At 36.2% G+C, this 20,337-nt stretch overlaps 1 protein-coding gene across 5 annotated transcripts in view; it reads left to right on the plus strand.

The window, feature by feature from the left end:
• The window catches only part of ALS2CL (ALS2 C-terminal like), a 320,431-nt gene that overhangs the window by 231,237 nt on the left and 68,857 nt on the right, over positions 1 to 20,337 (plus strand). For all 5 annotated transcript variants that reach the window (XM_053713729.1, XM_053713732.1, XM_053713731.1 and 2 more), the window contains 4 exons: positions 3,139 to 3,204; positions 6,032 to 6,130; positions 11,418 to 11,579; positions 19,066 to 19,177. In XM_053713729.1, coding sequence (XP_053569704.1) covers positions 3,139 to 3,204; positions 6,032 to 6,130; positions 11,418 to 11,579; positions 19,066 to 19,177 — 439 coding nt within the window. The remainder of the gene's footprint in view (positions 1 to 3,138; positions 3,205 to 6,031; positions 6,131 to 11,417; positions 11,580 to 19,065; positions 19,178 to 20,337) is intronic.

The raw sequence follows: 20,337 nt of genomic DNA on the forward strand, positions 1-20,337 counted from the left end.
TGGGGGGGTTAGGGACAGAAAGATAGGGAGAGGGATAGAGACAGAGGGACAGAGGGACAGGGACAGGGGGATAGGCACAGAGGGACAGGGGCAGAGGGACAGGGGCAGAGGGACAGGGAGAGAGGGACAGGGGCAGAGGGACAGGGGCAGAGGGACAGGGGCAGAGGGACAGGGGCAGAGGGACAGGGAGAGAGGGACAGGGAGAGAGGGACAGGGAGAGAGGGACAGGGAGAGAGGGACAGGGAGAGAGGGATAAGGAGAGAGGGATAGAGACAGAGGGATAGGGACAGAGGGACAAGGACAGAGGTAAAGGGACAGGGGGATAGGGACAGGGGCAGAGGGACAGGGAGAGAGGGACCGGGAAATAGGGATAGGGATAGGGCTAGAGGAATAAAGACAGAAGGATAGGGACAGAGGCATAGGGACAGAGGCATAGGGACAGAGGGATAGGGACAGAGGGATAGGGACAGAGGGATAGGGACAGAGGGATAGGGACAGAGGGATAGGGACAGAGGGATAAGGACAGAGGGATAGGGACAGAGGAATAGGAACACAGGGATAGGGACAGAGGGATAGGGATGGAGGGATATGGACAGAAGGATAAGGACAGAGGGATAGGGACAGAGGGATAGGGACAGAAGGATAGGGACAGAGGCATAGGGACAGAGGGATAGCGACAGAGGGATAGGGACAGAGGAATAGGGACACATCGATAGGGACAGAGGGATAGGGACAGAGGGATAGGGACAGAGGGATAGGGACAGAAGGATAGGGACAGAGGCATAGGGACAGAGGGATAGGGACAGAAGGATAGGGATATTTCTTTCATTAAACATTTGGCCCATGTACATGGGCTTTACCATTAGTATTAATATAATTGTGTTGAATATGCAAAATTGGGGAATGGGTAATAAAGGGATTATCTATCATTTTAAAGGCATACTTTTTAACAATTAATTAACAAAGTCAAAATTAAATGTGTATGATTCCGATAGACCATACAATTTTAAACAGCTTTCTATTTCTATTTTGTAATATGCTTAATTATCCTGTAATCATTGGTTGAAGAGCATACCTTGGTAGGCTCAGAAGCGGTAATACATTAATGTGAGCCTGCTGGGGACTGGTGGCGACACATATATGCCTCTTGTCATTGACTCACCATATGTGTATATGTGTTTAGCTAGCTTCAAGATGTATATCGCTGCTCTTAAACGTACCTATGCATGCACTTTAAAAGGAGGACACTCATAGCATAAATAAATGAAAAGGGTAGTTCTTAAATAAATATATCCAGACACACAGATGTAAGTGAATAATTTTATTATTTCTTCCTGGAAACACAAGTAACAGATAAATTCAAATTCACATTCAAATACAGCAGACAGTGAGTCTAGAGATAGTAAAGTGATTTCTAATAGAAAAAAAAACTTATACATATAAGATACATTTTAATTAAAAAAGTCATAAACACAGGTAGAGGGGGCTGTGCATCTGAATATACTAGAAGCTAAATCTAGATAACAGCCATGTTCTATACATAATACATATTTTAGTCATATATTCTATTAGTGAAATCTGTTTACATTGTGCACAACTGATACTGATGTATAGATGCTGGTTACACTGATAGCTCAATTGCTTGAGAAAGTTGAGTCTCCATAACCCTGACCATAAAAATCAGTTTTCAGCCACCTTCAAGACGCCCACCTGACAATAATAACAAGAAATCATAAAACAGGCACACTTAGATTTTACACAATTTTGGTCAAAAGTTATTGATATTTTGGGGGTCTCTGCCCCCCCATCTTTGAAATATTTAATAGGCATGTGCATTAGGTCGATTGGCCGAAAACACACTTTCTTTCTGTGCAAAGACAGATCTTAGTGTGTTGCACTAACACAAGAAAAAATCTGGCTCTCAAAATAGCTAAATTCTGCTCATGGGCGCCATATTCAGCATTTATTTGTTGCTGAATCCATCAGATGCACATGCCTAACAAATATATACACACACATAGGGGTCGATTTATCAAATGTTGGGCTGTCTGCATTGGTCATTGCACAAGCATTTCTAGTTACGACCGCTGCTTCTTAACCGAATCCACCAAATGCACATGCCTAAAAAATACACACACACACACATAGGGGTAAATTTATCAAAATTCCGCCCGACATCGCTAAATGCTGACAGCATACACTGTCGGGATTTTTCATTGCCCAAGCATTTCTAGTGAAATGCTTGTGCAATGCCGCACACTGCACATTCACGGCCAATCCAAGGTTGTCAATCATATCCGATCGGGATGATTGCTGTCCGCCACCTCAGAGGTGGCTAACGAGTTAAGGAGCAGCGGTCTTACGACTGCTGCTTCTTAAATTAAGTTTCAAGTGGACCTGATTGCAGAATCCGCTGCTTGATAAATCTACCCCATAGAGTCTTTGAAGAAATATTAAAGTAATTGTTTTAAGCATGCATAAGTAATTAATCACTGCATTGCAAACCATCTGCATTAATTAAATTGCATTAAAGTGTAATTTTGCAATTCAAAAATTATGATCTAGAAATTATATGTAAATAAATCCATGTTATTTATATGGTTATTTAGCTGCATCTCTTAAAGGGACAGTAAAGTCAAAATTAAACTTTGATGATTCGGATAGAGCATGCAATTTTAAACAACTTTCTATTTTACTTCTGTTATCAAATTTGCTTCATTCTTTTGGTATCTTTTATTGAAAAGTAAAACACTGCTGCCATAGAGTACTAAAGACACGTGCACACCCCTGAGCTCTTATGAGTCTACCTAGTTTTACTCTTCAATAAAAGATACCATGAAAATGAAGCTATTTTGATAACAGAATTCAAAAGGAAAGTTTAATTGTGACTTTTTACTGTCCCTTTAAGTTACTTTCATTTATTGTAAGAAGGACAGAGGTTCAGAGGAAAGTGAAATGTGTTAGTGTTAGCAAATAAATACATTGGTGTATAAATATTTTAATGAATATGTTTAGCAATAACCACCAATCTGAAGCTGTATGATATTTTCTAGAGGTTTTGTTTCTTCTTTTTGAGTAAACAAACCCAAAAACTTTATATAAATGTTTTTGTCATTAATACTCATCTGTACAATACAGGGGCAGGCTGAAATGGCCGGATGGGCGCAATCATGCAGGTGACTTCAAATTTGGCCAAGAAAACGGGTAAGAGCTTCCTTATCTGAAAGAAAGATATATTTCAATCTTGATGTAAAATCTATAATAACAACCACTGCCATTGAAATGGTGACAAAATAACAAAAGATAAGCTTCCAGGGTCAATTCAAAAAAAGGTTTAAGTAGTAAAATGTATCTCTTTACCTTTTGGTATCCTTTGTATAAACTTTCCAAACTTTGTTTTACACTTTCCAAGAGAGCATATCTAGGTAGACTCGTGTCTTGGTGTGCACGGGTTTTGAGCACTAGCATTGCTAAAGATATTATTGCAAAACCTGCTGCTTCACACAGCCTAAAAAAATGTCCCTTTAATTCCAGTATTTATAGCTACATTGCTTAAAAATGTGGAAACTATTTTAAAAGATTTAAAGACATAGTCAAGTATGCACAAATTCAATGTACAGTGAGTGGACATAATAACAGCTAAGTTATCTCACAGTTGAAAACTCATTTACATTTTAATGTTCCTCTGTAAGCTGCGTCTTTTCTTGGTTTTAACAAGCAGCCAGTAGGAAAAGCCTTATCCACACTGTGCAACTCTATAGCAACTCAATGTCATGCTGCTGCAGTTTAGTATTGTAGGTGCATCTGAAAAGTAAAAGTCATTAGTGCTAAATAGAAGCAGTGTGAGGGTATCCATAACAAATTAAAGGGGAAGTAAACAATAAATACATTTTATGAGCATTGTATAGAGGTTTTTCCTCACTTCCCTTTAGTTATGAGTGCCACTATATTGAAATCTAGATTTCACTACATTACAGTGCTGATGTGTTTGCACGTGTGCAGCAATTCTTCTTCAGATACCTGTAGTGTAACTTAGGTTGCAAAATATCGGCACCCATAATTAGAGAGAGGTGCATGAAATGTATTAAGTGTCTATGTCCCTTTAAAGCTAACTAGTATGAATATATATGTGTAATCTCTCAGTGAAAGTAGATTATGAAATTTTAGTTCCTCATAACATATGTACTCAAGGGTGTGCAGAGTACAGTTCATTCCTGGTTCAAATCCTGTAAATATTTGCACTGCATTTTGTTCTAGAGTGGGATTAAACTAACCTGAACAATAACTGAAATATATGTTCTTTTTTATATATAAGTGCACTGTATATACTAGTAGTAATTAAAGGGACATACAAGTAAAAAGACTTTTTCATGATTCAGGTAAAAAGAGAACAAATTTTAAATTAAAAATATTATCAAATATGCTTTGTCTTCTTGGTATCCTTTGTTGAAGAGCATACCTAGTATACCTAGGTAGGCTCAGGAACGCTATCCTGAAGCAGTGCAAAGATATGGGCACACTCCTGAGCCCACCTCAGTCGGTCATGGAAAGGAGCTAAATGTCAATCAAGGATCCAAAGAAAGCAAAGCAAATTTGATAGTAGAATTAACTTTTTTTATTAAATAACATGATTTATTTGACTCAAGAAAAAAATATGTAGCATATTAAAGGGTCGGTGTTCTAAATACAACATAATGAACTCTTGCCTCTCTGGAACCAGAGGGAAAACTAGATTTCTGAGGCAGATTGCAGGTTAAGTAGTCAAAATAAATATTAAAAGTATATTGCAGAGTTTTATTTGCTATGAATAATTAATATTGTAAGGAAGATTAACATTTTAACGTAGAGGATCATTAAATACAATAGAATTGCATTATGAACAAATGCATAATAAGAAAAACTCCCATTGCTTGCTCTCTGTATCATGTGACATCCATCAGCCAATCACAAACACATATGCGCAGTATATACTAAGAACGTGTAGACATTCTAATTAGGTGCTAGTTCCTCAGAATGTGTGCGTATAAAAATATTGTGCACATTGTAATAATGGAAGTAATATGGAAAGTTTACTGTAACTGCACGTTTTTTGTCTGAATCAGGGAAGTTTAATTTTGACTTAAACCTGCAAGCACTGTTTATTTGGTCTAAATGGTTTTAATGGGTTGTAGGTAGGGTTGCCACTTCGGCCATGTTTTCCTGGACACTTATGAGTTATACATGCGGCAGGGTGTGCAGAGAGGAACATGAATTGTGCTGTTCAGTGTCACTGTTTGTGTACTTTCCAGGGTTGAAATTCATGTTCCTACCTGCACACCCTGCGGCATGTATAACTCATAAGTGTCCAGGAAAACATGGCTGAGGTGGCATCCCTTGTAGGGCCCCATTTATTAATAGGCAGGTGGTCAAAGTTACCTTCTTAAGCAGACTTCCATGCACTGCACCCTCTGCTGCTTGATAAATGGAGCTCATCATCTATAAATGAATGAAACTATTTATTATGCAGGCATGATTGCCATGCTCTAGTGTGCTACAGAAACCAAAAAGAAAGGGCACAGAATTTTTTTTATTCTGAGAAATCTTAATTATGTTTCTGCTCTCTGACTTTAGCAATGCTTATTATAAAAGAGAACAAAATTATTTAACTAATATTCATAAATCATCTCAGTTGAGCAGTTCATGTGGGCGTGTGTTTTGTAATTCTAGTGTGCAGTGTTCTGGGGCTTGAAAACTCCTAAGTACCATTTTAAGACACTTTCCAAAATGCATCCATTTTGTTATCAGACATAAACACCAATCAGCAGCTGCATATTCTATGTGATCAGCAGTGACTGCAAGGAACCAATCTCTGGGTTAAAAAAAAATACATACTGTATACTGGAAATGGTTATGGTCATATAACTCCTGCACAGTGTACAGTAGATTATTCAAATACCACCTTATTGCATAGAAAGTACTATAAAGATTGTGATCACATTTTTTAACCAGGAATAAAAAACAAATATAATGATGATCAAGTTTTTTCCTTTAGCTTTGGAGTCTGCCTTATGCCCAACTCTTCAGAGGACCAATATGATTGCTATAAATGCCACTGGAGGGACGGAGCTATGCAGGGATATGGAATCTGTGAGTAAGTAATGAATGGAAACTCAAGAGTAGAGAAAAACTATAATTAGGTGACTGGTCTAACCACATGTATACAATTATAACTGTTTTAAGGAAGGAAAAGCTACAGGAAAAGCACAGAAGTACATTTTAAATGGTATCAGAAGCATATTTGGGAAATATGTGTAATAAAACATTTGTTATCAGTTAAATCCAATAAGGGAAATATATGTAGCAGGGTTGGCCTTGTTAAGTCAGTAGGGTGCATTTCAAGTTCTAAAAAATTAAAAAATCCACAAATTCAGAGCTAAATTGCATGAAAAACATAATTTATACTTACCTGATAAATTCATTTATTTTATGATGGTGAGAGATCATGATGCATTACTTCTGGGAATTACTCTTCCTTACCACTAGAAGGAGGCAAAGATTCCCAAACTCCAGGAACTCAATAACCCCCCCCCCCCCCATTGGAAACTCAGTCTAATGTATAGCCAAGCCAAAGAGATGGGAAACTAATCAAGAGCAAACAAATCGATAAATCACGTTTCTTTCATGCAGGTGGTGAGAGCCCACAATCCATTACTCCTGGGAACCAATAACCAAGCAGTGGAGTCCACAAGTAACAAAACATAAAGAGTGGGATTTAAGAAATATCGTTTTCATTGAAAAACTAAATCCACAACCTTAATGAAACTTAAAAAAGGGTAAAAAAACATGTAAGAAATATATGACCAACAGGCACATATTCATTCTGAGGCAACTACCTAAAGGACTTTCCTACCAAATGGCTGCCTCAAAAGAAGCAAAAACACCAAAATTGTATGATTTAAGAAAAAATAGCTACCTTGCAAAGTTAGACAAATGAAGCTTCATTCCTAAAAAGACCAAGAAATGGCAATTGATCTAATTGAATAAGCTAACCTGCCTCCAAAAAAAGCCTTATAGAACGGTCTCAACCACGAGGACCTGAAATGGCGAAGCTTTCTGCCCTTTTCCGTTACCAGAAAAGAACACAAACAAACTAGAAGTTTGTCTGAAAACTATAGTAGCACCAATATAACACTTTTATGGCTTCATAACAAATTTGTGTCAGATAAAGACAAAAGAAACAACACTAGGGGAGAAATCAAATCTAGTCCAAAGAAACTTCCTTATCCTAAAAGAATTATATAAGGAAGATCACATAAAAAAGCAGATATCTCAGAAAACATTCGAAAACTGTAAATAGAATTTGATTATAGAATTTTTAAGAATATTCGTTCTTATCAACATTCGATTATGTAAATCGAATTTCTACAATATCATTTGTTCTAACAATAAAATTATAATATAATATAAACACATTCACCCATCCCTAAGGCGCACAAACCTGTAATAGAGACTTAATTACAGAGCCAAAGAACCATCTCTGATTAAAAACTATTCATTCAACTCAGGCTTAGAGATTTGAGACCAAAAATCTGAAATCAAAGGAAGAGACTCAGGAAAGGGCAACTGGACATCTGAACTAGATTTGCATACCAAAAACTGTGAGACCAAATCAGAGTAAATAGAATCACAGACGCTCTGTCTAGACTAATTAAGAAACCACCCTGGAAGAAGAACCAGAGGTGGAAAAAACATAAGTTATTCAAAATGACCAAGGAACTACTTAAGCAACCACAAACACTGCTTGAGGATCCATGGACCTCACACAGTACTTGGAAAGTCAGAGAATGAAACAAAAGATCTTTGGGGGTGAACCCAAAAATCCACAATCTCATAGAAAATATCCAGATGTAGAGACCACTCTCTTGGATGCTAAGACTAACAACTGAGAAAAACTGATTCCCAGTTGATCACTCCAGGAATATGAACAGCAGAAAATAAATAACAATTGACATCTGCCCACAAAAGAATTCTCAATACTTCCCTCAGGGCCATCGAGGATAAGACACCCTTTCCAACAGAGGCCAACCCTGAAGGACTCTAAAAATTGCATGGAGTTCAAAAATATAAAAAAGGAAACCTCACCCCCAAGAAAACAACAAAAAAGAAAAAACCTTTCTCTCTGAGATCCCCAGATGGAGCCCCAACCTAAAAGACTTGAATCTGTAAAGAATACAGATCCAGTAGGATGAAGATAAGAAGCCTCCTGGGAAAAAAAGCTTATGATACTTTCCAACAGATACTCCTCTAGAAATAGAAACCAGTAGGAAGCCAAACCAGTACTGAAACATATCATCAGAGGATATGGAACAGAAGTATATTGTAGATCCTTAAGAGCAGGCAAAAGACAAATCACTGCGACCACAATGGAAGGTTTTTGACATCATTTCCCATGAGTTAGAAAAAAGAGCCAGTAACCATACACCTTTTACATCCCCCTGACAAATACTGTACTCTAAGGGGAAAACAGCCTCAACATAAACTGAAATCCCCTCTCACTGAAGAACCACATGCACATCTTCATTCTTCCCCTTCTTCCAGTGGAGGCAAAGACGAGACTAAGTTGCCAGTGAGGTCTCTCACCACCTATATGAAATAAATAAGCCAAAATAAATAATGAAAGTATATTGAAAAGTTGTTTTACTATGAATAAATAAACATTTATATCAAGTTGTTTACTGTCATTTAAGTTTGCATCTTAAAATGCAAATAAATCATGTGAAGCTCTCCACTGGGCGGCATATACACAACAGCAAAAGTAACAGATATACTCTAGAGTTTCTTACTGTTTGCAAAGGTCCTCCTGCCCCCTTTGTCATTGAACCCATTGATCTCACAAATCCCCCCCTTCAATGATGGAATGTGGGGCTCAAAGTTGTGCATTACACACAGAGAACATTTTAATAATTTAAAACTCTCTTATATCTGGTAATAAATAGGAATAATTTAACAATTATCTTTCAGTTAATTGCTATTTAACTGTGAACAAAATTTTGTTTTTTTTGTAGTTTGTTATTAAACAAATAGTTAAAATTGTGCATCCAGAAGCAATCCATTACTGTTTATAAGAAGGGCACAGCTAATGAACCAATCAGTGGTGTCCTTCTTATGTATCTGCCTTCAAATGGCTTGAGAGGAAGAATTTAAAAATAAAATGCTTTACCTAAACAGAACATGTTACTTAATTCCTTTGAAATGGATATGAAGCCCAACATGTTTTGTTTTTTTCTTCATGATTTGATAGAGCATGCAATTTTAAACAACATTCTATTTACTTTGTTTATCATTATTTTTATTCTCTTAATAACTTTTGTTTAAAAGCAGGGATGTAATCTCAGGAGCTGGCCCATTTCTACAGCACTATATCACAGCAGCTTTGCAAAAATGTTATCCATTTGCAAGAACACAAGATGTCAGCACTATTTCCTGCTATTTAGTGCTCCAGACATCTACCTAGGCATCTCCTTAACACAGAATATCGTAGGAATTAAGCACATTTGATAATAGATGTAAATTGGAAACTTTTTTTAAATGGTATCCTCTGTCTAAATCATACTATATATTTATATATTTTTTATTAAGCCGGATAGATAGCTCATTGTGCTAATGCACTGTTGCAGAGATCTGTGGCACCCCAAGGGTTGCCGGTTTGATCCTGGCAAGGTCCATTTAGCCTTTTATCCTTCCGAGGTCGGTAAAATGAGTACCACTAAAGGGACATAATATTCATATGCTAAATCACTTGAAACTGATGCAGCATAACTGTAAAAAGCTGACAGGAAAATATCACCTGAGCATCTCTATGTAAAAAAGGAAGATATTTTACCTCACAATTTCCTCAGCTCAGCAGAGTAAGTTCTTTGTAAAAAGTTATACTTCAGCTGCTGTCCAGCTGCAGGTTAAAAAAAAAAAAGAAGAAGAAATGAACAGCAGCCAATCAGCATCAACAGTGCTGAGGTCAAGAACTCTTTTACTGTGATCTCATGAGATTTGACTTAACTCTCATGAGATTTAATAGTAAACTTCCTTAAACTGAATAGGGCAATACAATGAGTGTTCATGAAGTTCACTCCCTTAGCTGTCTCCCGGGACAGACATACTGATTTGCTGCCTAGAAGTCCTTTACAATAGGATGTGGCTACTGAGGAACATTTGAGGTAAAATATCTTTCTTTTTTACATAGAGATGTTCAGGTGATATTTTCTAGTCAGCTTTTACAGCTATGCTGCATCACTTTCAAGTGTTTCAACATTTGGGTATCATGGTCCTTTAAGTTGGGTAATAATAATACCTGTTATCAGTGCCACAAGTCGATTAAGTCCGAGGTTGTGCGCTATACAAGTATCCATTATTATTATTATTATTATTATATTCCTTTAATCAAGTTGTTGGCATGCTTTAACATAAACCTCTGTGTAATTGCAATAAATCAACATATCAACCAAGTGTGAAAACTTTCTAAATAAATTACCATACTGTTTGCTAGAATTGTTTTTCAAGGTTCCAAAATCACACCTCACCTGCCACCACCACCACTTGCATTATTGAGGAATCCTGGTTAATTAATGGAGTAGACAAATCTTGGCACTGTTATGTTTTTTTTTTTTTATCAAAATGTCTGTTGCTTAGCTTTATCATATCATCTCTGCTGAGGCTAGGCAGGAACAGATGTGTAGTAGGGTTTGACTTATGAAGTCTGCAGTGAGCACTTTTAAACCCTTGGGCTAGATTACAAGTGGAGTGGTATTGAATGCTCCTGCTTAAACGTAAACATCGCTAGAAGTAATCTTTTTGTGTGTGTGAGTTAGCACATATATTACAAATTTGAAAGATTTGCACAAGTGCGGAACCCAATTTGAGCTAACTTCAGGACTTTGGATATTGCGACCATGCTAACTTATTTATGTAAATATATATTTACTGGGAACACACAGTTCCCATAGACCCACTCCCACCAACTTTAACCCAAAATACTGCCCAGTGCAGTTATTTTATTAAAAAATAAAGATGCTGCTATCTTTATTTTTTAATAAACTACACTAGACAGTATTTTGAGGGCATTTGGGGCACGTTTCTAAAATTAACCAAAGATCTGATCTCTGGCTCATTTTATAAGTGCTAATTGCTACCATGAGGTCGCAGTATCAATAACCAGTCACTTGTAATGGATGGTTAATTATTGCGCTCCCGCAAACGAGTTAATTTGCCCTCCACTTGTAATCTAGCCCAATATGAATATGGATAAGGAATTCCTAAGCAGCAAGTGTGGCTTTTATTTAAACAACTGATATGATATTTGTGATATTCTCTACACAAATACACATATTAGACAATACATATCCAGGTTAAACATAGTCTAATCTAATACAGTTTTCTTCCAGATATGCCGATGAGTTTGTGTACAAAGGATACTTCAAAGATAATATGAGACACGGGTTTGGGATCCTGGAAAGCCCCGTCACCAATACAAATCCATATAAATACACTGGCAACTGGGAGTGTGACAAGAAGTCCGGATATGGTATATGGGAAAGCACTGACAGGTAAGCAGGATTTATTAAAGGGACGTTAAAGCTAAGAAACAGCATTTTTTTACATTCATAAAAAGGACATGAAAGTCAAATCAATCTTTAATGATTTAGACAGAGCATGCAGTTTTAAGATAATTTTTAAATTCACTTCTGTTACCAAATCAACTTTGCTCTCTTGGTCTCCTTTGTTGAAAAGCATACCTAGGTAGGCTCAGGAGCAGCACTGCACTTCATGTTGCTAGCTGGCTATTTTTGGCTAAACAAAAATGTCTCTCCTCATTGGCTCACCAGAAGTGTTCATCTAGCTCCCAATAGTGAATTACTGCTCTAGAGCAGACTTTAATAATGTGTTTAACCCCTTTGCAGGACTTAAACCTATAGTTTTATGCCAGCTATAGTGCAATCATAAAATGCTCTAACTTGTTCTTTTATGTCCCTTTAATTAATCTACTAATCTACTAGTGTGCAGGCTACACATGCTGCACAACTTAGATCAGTACTCAGGGGCCGATTTATCAAAGTGTCAATCTTGGAGTCAATACGCGTGCCAGACATTACTGCCGCGAATCCACATAGGACGCCCTTATTTATTAAAAAGTCTGTCAAAAACACACGCGTCAAGTACAGAGCGATGAGCATCAGACTGTTGATAAATAAGAGTCATCGATGTCCCGGATATTCTGTTTTTCAAACTTTATTTATACCATTTCATTACTGTCCATGAACAAGCACATTTCTCTAAAGCTAATCTTTTATTTTACATCTGTTAGTGTCCAAGAAATAGCTAGATTTATACCTGAACAAACAATATCTCATAGAAAGTAATTTTTTTTGTTTTATTTATTTGTTATACAAAAAATCTGATATATGATATTTTCACATAAATTAATGTGTATTTGTATTTCTAGAAATCATGATATGACTATCTCATGTTTTTTTCTTTTTTTTTAAATTATTAGTGTTATAATTTTTACATATAGCTTTGCACATACTTGTGTTACGTCAGAAATCTTTTCCAAACGTATTTACATGTCCCTAAATTTTATTTTGTTCTAAACAATGTTGTCTTTCATATCTCTGTATTTATTTATACCACTATATGTACTGTATGTAGTGTAAATATATTATTATTCCGAGGAAGAATAATTGTGAATATAACATAATCAGGATATGATGAGTATTTTTTTGCAAACAATGGAAATTTTAAGAGCTGGGCCAGTTTTCTCTCTGCACCTGTGTAACCCCTCCTGATTGGAGTCTAGTTTTAAACACCACCCCTACACAGGTGTTATAAAATGGGCTGGCATATAAGATGTCATTTCTTAATGAAAATAAAATTCAAGAGAAGGAAGAAAAACACTGAAAATATGACAGTAAAGAGGTGATTTTAATTTCTGCTGTATCTGAATCATGACAGTTTAATGTTAGGTGGACTATCCATTTGAGCTATCAATTTAAGACTATATTGAATCAAACATCATTCAATTTTTAAAATCATTGTCAAAAATATTACACTGTGTGTCCTAATGTCATCATCAATGTTTAACTTTAATAATAATTTCACATATACATACTTTCAAAGTATAATACACAATGTAACAAATGGCACTTACAAGTTCTGATGAGTGATCAATGACACAAGTATCGAGCAATTTGATTCGTTAGTGATAGTAGAAAATGTATATTTAAATCAGATTGGCTGATGTCATAAGTTATGTGATTATGCATTTCCAATCAAAAGTGGTGGAAAATTTCAAAAGTTTTTGGGTTGTTTAGGAGTTTATATATTGCGTCCAATTTGGTGTAAAGTATTGCATCAAATTTGTTGCGAAATTCAGTGGGATTTGTATTACATGTGTTAAATATGGTGAAAGGAAGTTAGCTATACTATGTAATGTATTTATTTCATTTTTATCCCTATCTCTACTAGTCCTGCTGCCAGACAGACATTACCTGTCATTAAAACTACTTTTGAAAGGAATCTGTCCCTTGAAATTACATGTGATTATAATATTATTAATTACCATATTATTTAGATACTTTAGATAAATCTTTTATTTTGACAAAGTAAAAAACATGGTCCATAAAAATGGCAGATAGACAGAAAGGTGACGGCCTGACGCGTTTTGTGCCCTCTAGTGGCGCTTAATCAAAGGCTATCGTATGCAGAAAGGATTACCCCTTTTATAGGGGAATTAATTAACCCCTTACTCCCAATACAATAATAAAAGTAAATAAACACGTTAAAAAAAAAGTTAAAAACATGATGTTAGGATCAATTCAATTAATAGAGTGACTGCTTTCATATATGTACATAACCTATTTGAACATCCAACACATATAAAGGTTTATGAAGTACAAAAGCTTATAAGTAATTTCTTAAACTGCAGTGTATTTAAGAAGGGACATTCCTTTACATATGTATTCCCTATCAAATAGATTATAATACAATGTATATAGTTGAAATGTGTACCAAAGATATTAGATAAGCTAAATAAATAATGCAAACCAAGCCATATTTAAAAAAAAAAGCCCAGTTAATTATCTATAAAATAATTTATATTGCATTCTTTATTCATTCCGTATGGCATACGTGAATGTAATTTCAGAATCCAGAACAATTCCTTTTTGTCCAGGATTTTTTTACCTCCCCTTGGGGGAATGGTGGCTATATCTATAATCTGAACAAATGAGAAATGAGAAAAATGAAAACCATTAAAGTGATTGGCCACTGCTGAGTCCTTGCAATAATTTTTAACATCTCTTACATGCTCGCCAAATCTTGTCCTGACCTCACGCAAGGTTTTACTCACATATTGACACTGGCATAAATTGCATGTTAGGAGGTATACAGCAAATATAGTTTTGCAATTGGTGTAAAACTTAATATTGTGTTGTGAATTGTCATAATTTGAGACAAATGTAACTCCCACTATCAAATTGGAACAAGTGTTGAAGTTTCTGCTCCCAAATTTATAGTTACCCCTCCTAGACAACCAGTTGGATGCTCCTATAATTTTATTGCTTCTTACTAAACTCGGAGCTAATGATCTAGCCAAAGGTTTTTTGTTTTTTTTTAGAAACAAATCTACATTTACTGATAACCGGCTTAAGGTTTTGAACCCCTGATAATATATGAAGATGTTTTTTAAGGATCTTTACTATATCACCATATTGCTGTAAATATTCCGTAGTAAATACTATTGTGTCTTCACAGCTATTATCCAAAACATGTTTATTTTTGTTATTATGATGATAATAAGTATGAGTATGATTAGATCTATGCTTATAATATTTGACTGAATTTCTACAATCTTCCAATAGAGTGGAATTATAACCTCTCCTTATTAGTCTTTCTTTAAGTTCCAAAGATTGTTGTTCGTAAATTTTGTCAGACATAGTGTTCCTACGTGACCTAATAAACTGACACCTTGGGATGGCCTTAATTAGGTGTTTAGGATGCTGAGAAGCAGCATGTAGGATAGTATTACCCGCGGTGGATTTCCTAAATGTTTTAGTGATAATTTGATTATTGGTTATCTGAAGTGTGAGATCTAAAATATTTATCTGATGTCTATTATATTCTGTAAACTGTAGACCTATTTCATTTGAATTTAAATAGGCTGAAAATCACCCAGAAGATTTATAGGAGTCAATTTATTATAGTGCGAACGGACATGATACGATGTAGCTGACAGGAAAATATCACCTGAGCATCTCTATGTAAAAAAGGAAGATATTTTACCTCACAATTTCCTCAGCTCAGCAGAGTAAGTTCTGTGTAAAAAGTTATACTCGGCTGCTCCCAGCTGCAGATAAAAAAATATGAAGAAATGAACAGCAGCCAATCAGCATCAGCAGTGCTGAGGTCATGAACTCTTTTACTGTGATCTCATGAGATTTTACTTAACTCTCATGAAATTTCATTGTAAACTTCCATACACTGAATAGGGAAATAAGATGAGAGTGCACAAGGCTCATCCCTTCGGCTATCCCGGGACAGACATACTGATATGCTGCTTAGAAGTCCTTTACAGTGGGATGTGGCTACTGAGAAACTTTTGAGGTAAAATATCTTTCTTTTTTACATAGGGTTGTTCAGGTGATATTTTCTAGTCAGCTTTTTACACCTATACTGCATCACTTTCAAATGGAAGTTGACGGTAAACCGTTGTTTCTGAAAGCTGTCTCAAGGCCTCCTGAAAATAATAGGTCTTGTCCATGACAACGATACTGCCACCTTTATTAACATTCCTGATCACAATTTTTTTATTATCTTGTAATGCTTTAATAGCAGCAGGTTCTTTGTGTTTTAGATTCAATGTGAAAGTATCTTTGCCTTTACCAGTTTCATTCTTTAATTTAAGAATATCATCTTGTGCAACCCTCTGATAGGCATTAATCAAAGGGCCCCTGAAATTCACTGGATTAAACTTAGATCTATTTTTCTTAAGTTTTTGAAGCTTATCAGAGGGAGCCTCCAGATTATCATCATTGTACAATTAATTTAATGTTACAATGGAACAATCATCACTAAATGATAAATGAGGTGAAATAGTATGTTTTTCATGAATATCAATAAGAGTACCAGGGTTAGTACTCTGTTCTGTACCTTATTGGTCAATGCAAAAAATCTTTTTAAAGATGTGACCCAGTGAGCATGCTCACAAAATGCGTTGATACTTGTTCGCACAACTGGTTGTTTTTATCTGTGTGCTAACTATGCTGTAATATGCTTTTAACTTTTGCTAATTACATTTTTGAACTTTTAAGCCTGTGTGGATTCAGTTTTTTTGGCTGCAGTGCACCTCTTCTTCGATTTGTGTATCTTTTTACCCATGGGGAGCAGACCCGCCTCTGGCTGCATTTCGGTTTACCTCTTCACCTGTATACACCCACTCTCCATTGTGCCGTGGCAGGAGATGCTAAGCTAAGTATATCCCTCTAGCTCAGTGATTTTTAACCTTTTTTGCCGTGGCACACTTTTTTGCATTAAAAAATCCTGTGGCACACCACCATCCCAAAATTTAAAAAAAATCACACATTGTAGCCTAATATATATATATATATATATATATATATATATATATATATATATATATATATATATATATATATATATATACATACACACATACTGTATGTATTGTGCTGTTATGCCATGCCTCCTACAAACTACCCCTGCACTGGGAGTAAAAAACAAGCAAAGTTTAAAAAATATGTCACACTGTTGTCAGTCTGCCGCGGCACACCTGAGGATCTCTCACGGCACACTAGTGTGCCACGGCACACTGGTTGAAAAACACTGCTCTAGCTGATTCACTTGTGTGGCTACTCTTGTGCGCATTTTGTATCCCTTTCTTTTAAATATGGCTTGGTTTGCATTCTTTATTTAGCTTATCTAAATTGTTTGGTACACGTTTCAACTAAATACATTATATTATAATCTGTTATTTGATATGGAATACATATGTAAAGGCTTAAAGACACTGCAGTTTAAGAAATTACTTATAGTTATAATAAGCTTTTGTACTTCATAAACCTTTATATGTGTTGGATGTTCAAATAGGTTATGTACATATATGAAATAGGTCACTCTATTAATTTAATTGATCCTAATATCATATTTTTAACTTGATTTGTTTTTATTTACTATTATTGTATTGTGAGTAAGGGGTTAATTAATTCCCCTTTAAAAGGGGTAATCCTTTCAGCTTATGATAGCCTATGATTAAGCGCCAATTGAGGGCACGAAACGCGTCAGGCCGTCACCCTCCTGTCTGTTTGTCTGCCATTTTCATGGACCATGTTTTATACTTTCTCAAAATAAAGGATTATTTTATATTATACACACTGAGTAGTGCCTGCAACTTTCTTCATTTTTGTGAAGCCTCGCTGGCGGTCTGATCAACCACAGCTACGGCAATCCGCTGGGATCGCTCTGGATTGGATGACCTTTCCCTTGTTCGGTTCCGGGTCTGATGCAGCCACACGCTGTGGGTCTAATCTGTTCATACAATTGTAATCAACTTTCTAATTTACATAAATATGTAATAAGCATCATTCTCTTTCAGCATCTGACAAAACCTTTCTGGCTTTTCAGACTCCCATTGATTTCTATGGCATTAGCAGCCTCAAGGGTGGTGGTTTGAATGATAGGTACACTGCAGAGGAAAATACGCAAGCGTACCAGTTAAATGTTTGATAAATTGGGAAGAGGGTCAAATAGAGTTGAATGTGAATTCAAAACATCTGGAATGACGCAAGCATTGATCTGCATCGGATTGAGATTGCGGGAGCGTATATTACATCACACATTTCAACATTTGACAATGTTGATGCTTTGATAATTACGGCGGATTCAATTTGCGTAGAATATGACACCAGATTCAAGCGGATTCCATCGTATTATCAGTTGAAGCTTTGATAAATCGTCCCCTCAGTCTCATTTATATCTTCATTGTGACTGGTCATAGCAAAGTTGAAAAGGAAAAGATACTCATGAGAGTTTGCAAAAGATATATCTCTTGAATACTTTGAAATACCAAATTTTAACAAAACCGTAGGTTTAAAGGGACATAAAACCTAAATATTTTCTTTCATGATAGAAAATACTATTTTAGGCAACTTACTTCTATTATCAAATTTTCTTTGTTCTCTTGGTATACTTTGTTGAAAAGCAGATGCAAGGTCAGGAGTGTGCACGTGTTTGCAGCAAGATATGGCAGCAGTTTTTTAACAATGTTACACATTAGCAAGAGCACGGGTAGCAGTACTTTTTCCTCTCACGTAGGGCTCCAGACATGTGCACACTACCTATCTGGATATATCTTTAACAAAGGATAACATGAAAACTAAACAAATTTGATAATAGTAATTGGAAGTGAATTGGAAACTTTTTTTTATATTGTATTCTCTGGGGCATATGTATCAAGCTCCGAATGCCCCGTGTTTCTGGCGAGCCTGCAGGGTCACCAGAAACAGCAGTTATGAAGCAGCGGTCACAAAGACCGCTGCTCCATAACCTGTCCGCCTGCTCTGAGCAAGCGGACAGACATCGCCGGAAATCAACCCGATCGAGTACGATCGGGTTGACTGACACCCCCCTGCTGGCGGCCCATTGGCCGCGAGTCTGCAGAGGTCAGCGTTGCACCAGCAGCTCTTGTGAGCAGCTGATGCAATGCTGAATACGGCGAGCATATTGCTCGCCGTATTCAGCGAGGTCTGGCGGACCTGATCCGCACTAGAGGCCTCTGTCTGAATCGTGAAAGATAATGTTTGGGTTTGATGACCCCTTTGTTTATGTGCATATTTATTTTATGCAAATAATTTGCAACACAACACGTATAAGCAATTGATTTATAAGAACAATACTTTATTGTCTCTTTAAAAAAACAAAAACATTTTCATAGGTAGATAATTTGATCATCAATTAGAGACAAAACAAACTGTTGCTTTTGATGTCATTTTGTCACTTTTTATTTATATTTTTTGCCAGAGGGGAAAGATACATTGGAATGTGGCAGGACAACCAGAGACACGGACCAGGTGTGGTTCTCACACATTCTGGAGCTTGCTACCAAGGCGTCTTCAACTCAAATAAACTGGTGGTAAGAAGCATTCATCCCTTGATGAACCAACATTTATACTAATGAAAACAAAACAATTGTTTTTTAGTTTTTTTAACTGTGAATGTTGAGAAGCAAACTAAAAATGTCAGGAGTTTGAATGGTAAAGTTGATATGAAAAATAATTGAATTGGGACTAGAAATGTAAAACTATATCATATTAGAAACAACATATAACATATTAGAAACAAATTAAACTATGTCAACCAAGGATTATTATTCAACTGTTTGTAAAATACCTTCTATATGACTCTATGCTGCTGTTTTTCTCAGTTCCAACCCTCAAGGAACCCCTAACAGACCAATCAAATCCAGCCCTAAAGGAACCCCTAACAGACCAATCAAATCTAGCCCTCAAGGAACCACAAGCAGACCAAATTTAAAGGGACATTTAACTCTTTGAAATGGTAATATAAAATGATAAATCGTATATATAAAATCCTCTGCAATAAACTTCCATTATTTTGTCCCCTTTTCCACTAATTTCATTCTCAAATTGTGAGCATTTCAGCTCCTGTTAGAAATGGAAGTACAGAACACTGTTATATTCCACACAGCCATTGGCTGCATACTCTAGCAACCTATTTATAACTGTCCATAACTGGCCACAGCAGAGAAGGTAACCTAAGTTACAACATGGCAGCCCCCATTGTTTTATAGACACTAAAACTTTACACTTATTTTGTCACTATTTAAACAGATAATGAAACTTTAAAAAATACATCTATAGGTTATTCTCAGACTAAGCTTTTCTTTTAATGCATCATTCTATATAGCATTTATTTAGGCCTAGATTTAGAGTTCGGCGGTAGCCGTCAAAACCAGCGTTAGAGGCTCCTAACGCTGGTTTTGGGCGCCCGCTGGTATTTGGAGTCAGTGATTAAAGGGTCTAACGCTCACTTTTCAGCCGCAACTTTTCCATACCGCAGATCCCCCTACGCCATTTGCGTAGCCTATCTTTTCAATGGGATCTTTCTAACGCTGGTATTTAGAGTCGTTTCTGCAGTGAGCGTTAGAGCTCTAACGACAAGATTCCAGCCGCCTGAAAATAGCAGGAGTTAAGAGCTTTCTGGCTTACGCCGGTTTATAAAGCTCTTAACTACTGTACCCTAAAGTACACTAACACCCATAAACTACCTATG

The sequence above is a fragment of the Bombina bombina genome, chromosome 5 (assembly GCF_027579735.1).
Source record: "Bombina bombina isolate aBomBom1 chromosome 5, aBomBom1.pri, whole genome shotgun sequence".
In the NCBI taxonomy this organism is placed as follows: Eukaryota; Metazoa; Chordata; class Amphibia; order Anura; family Bombinatoridae; genus Bombina; species Bombina bombina.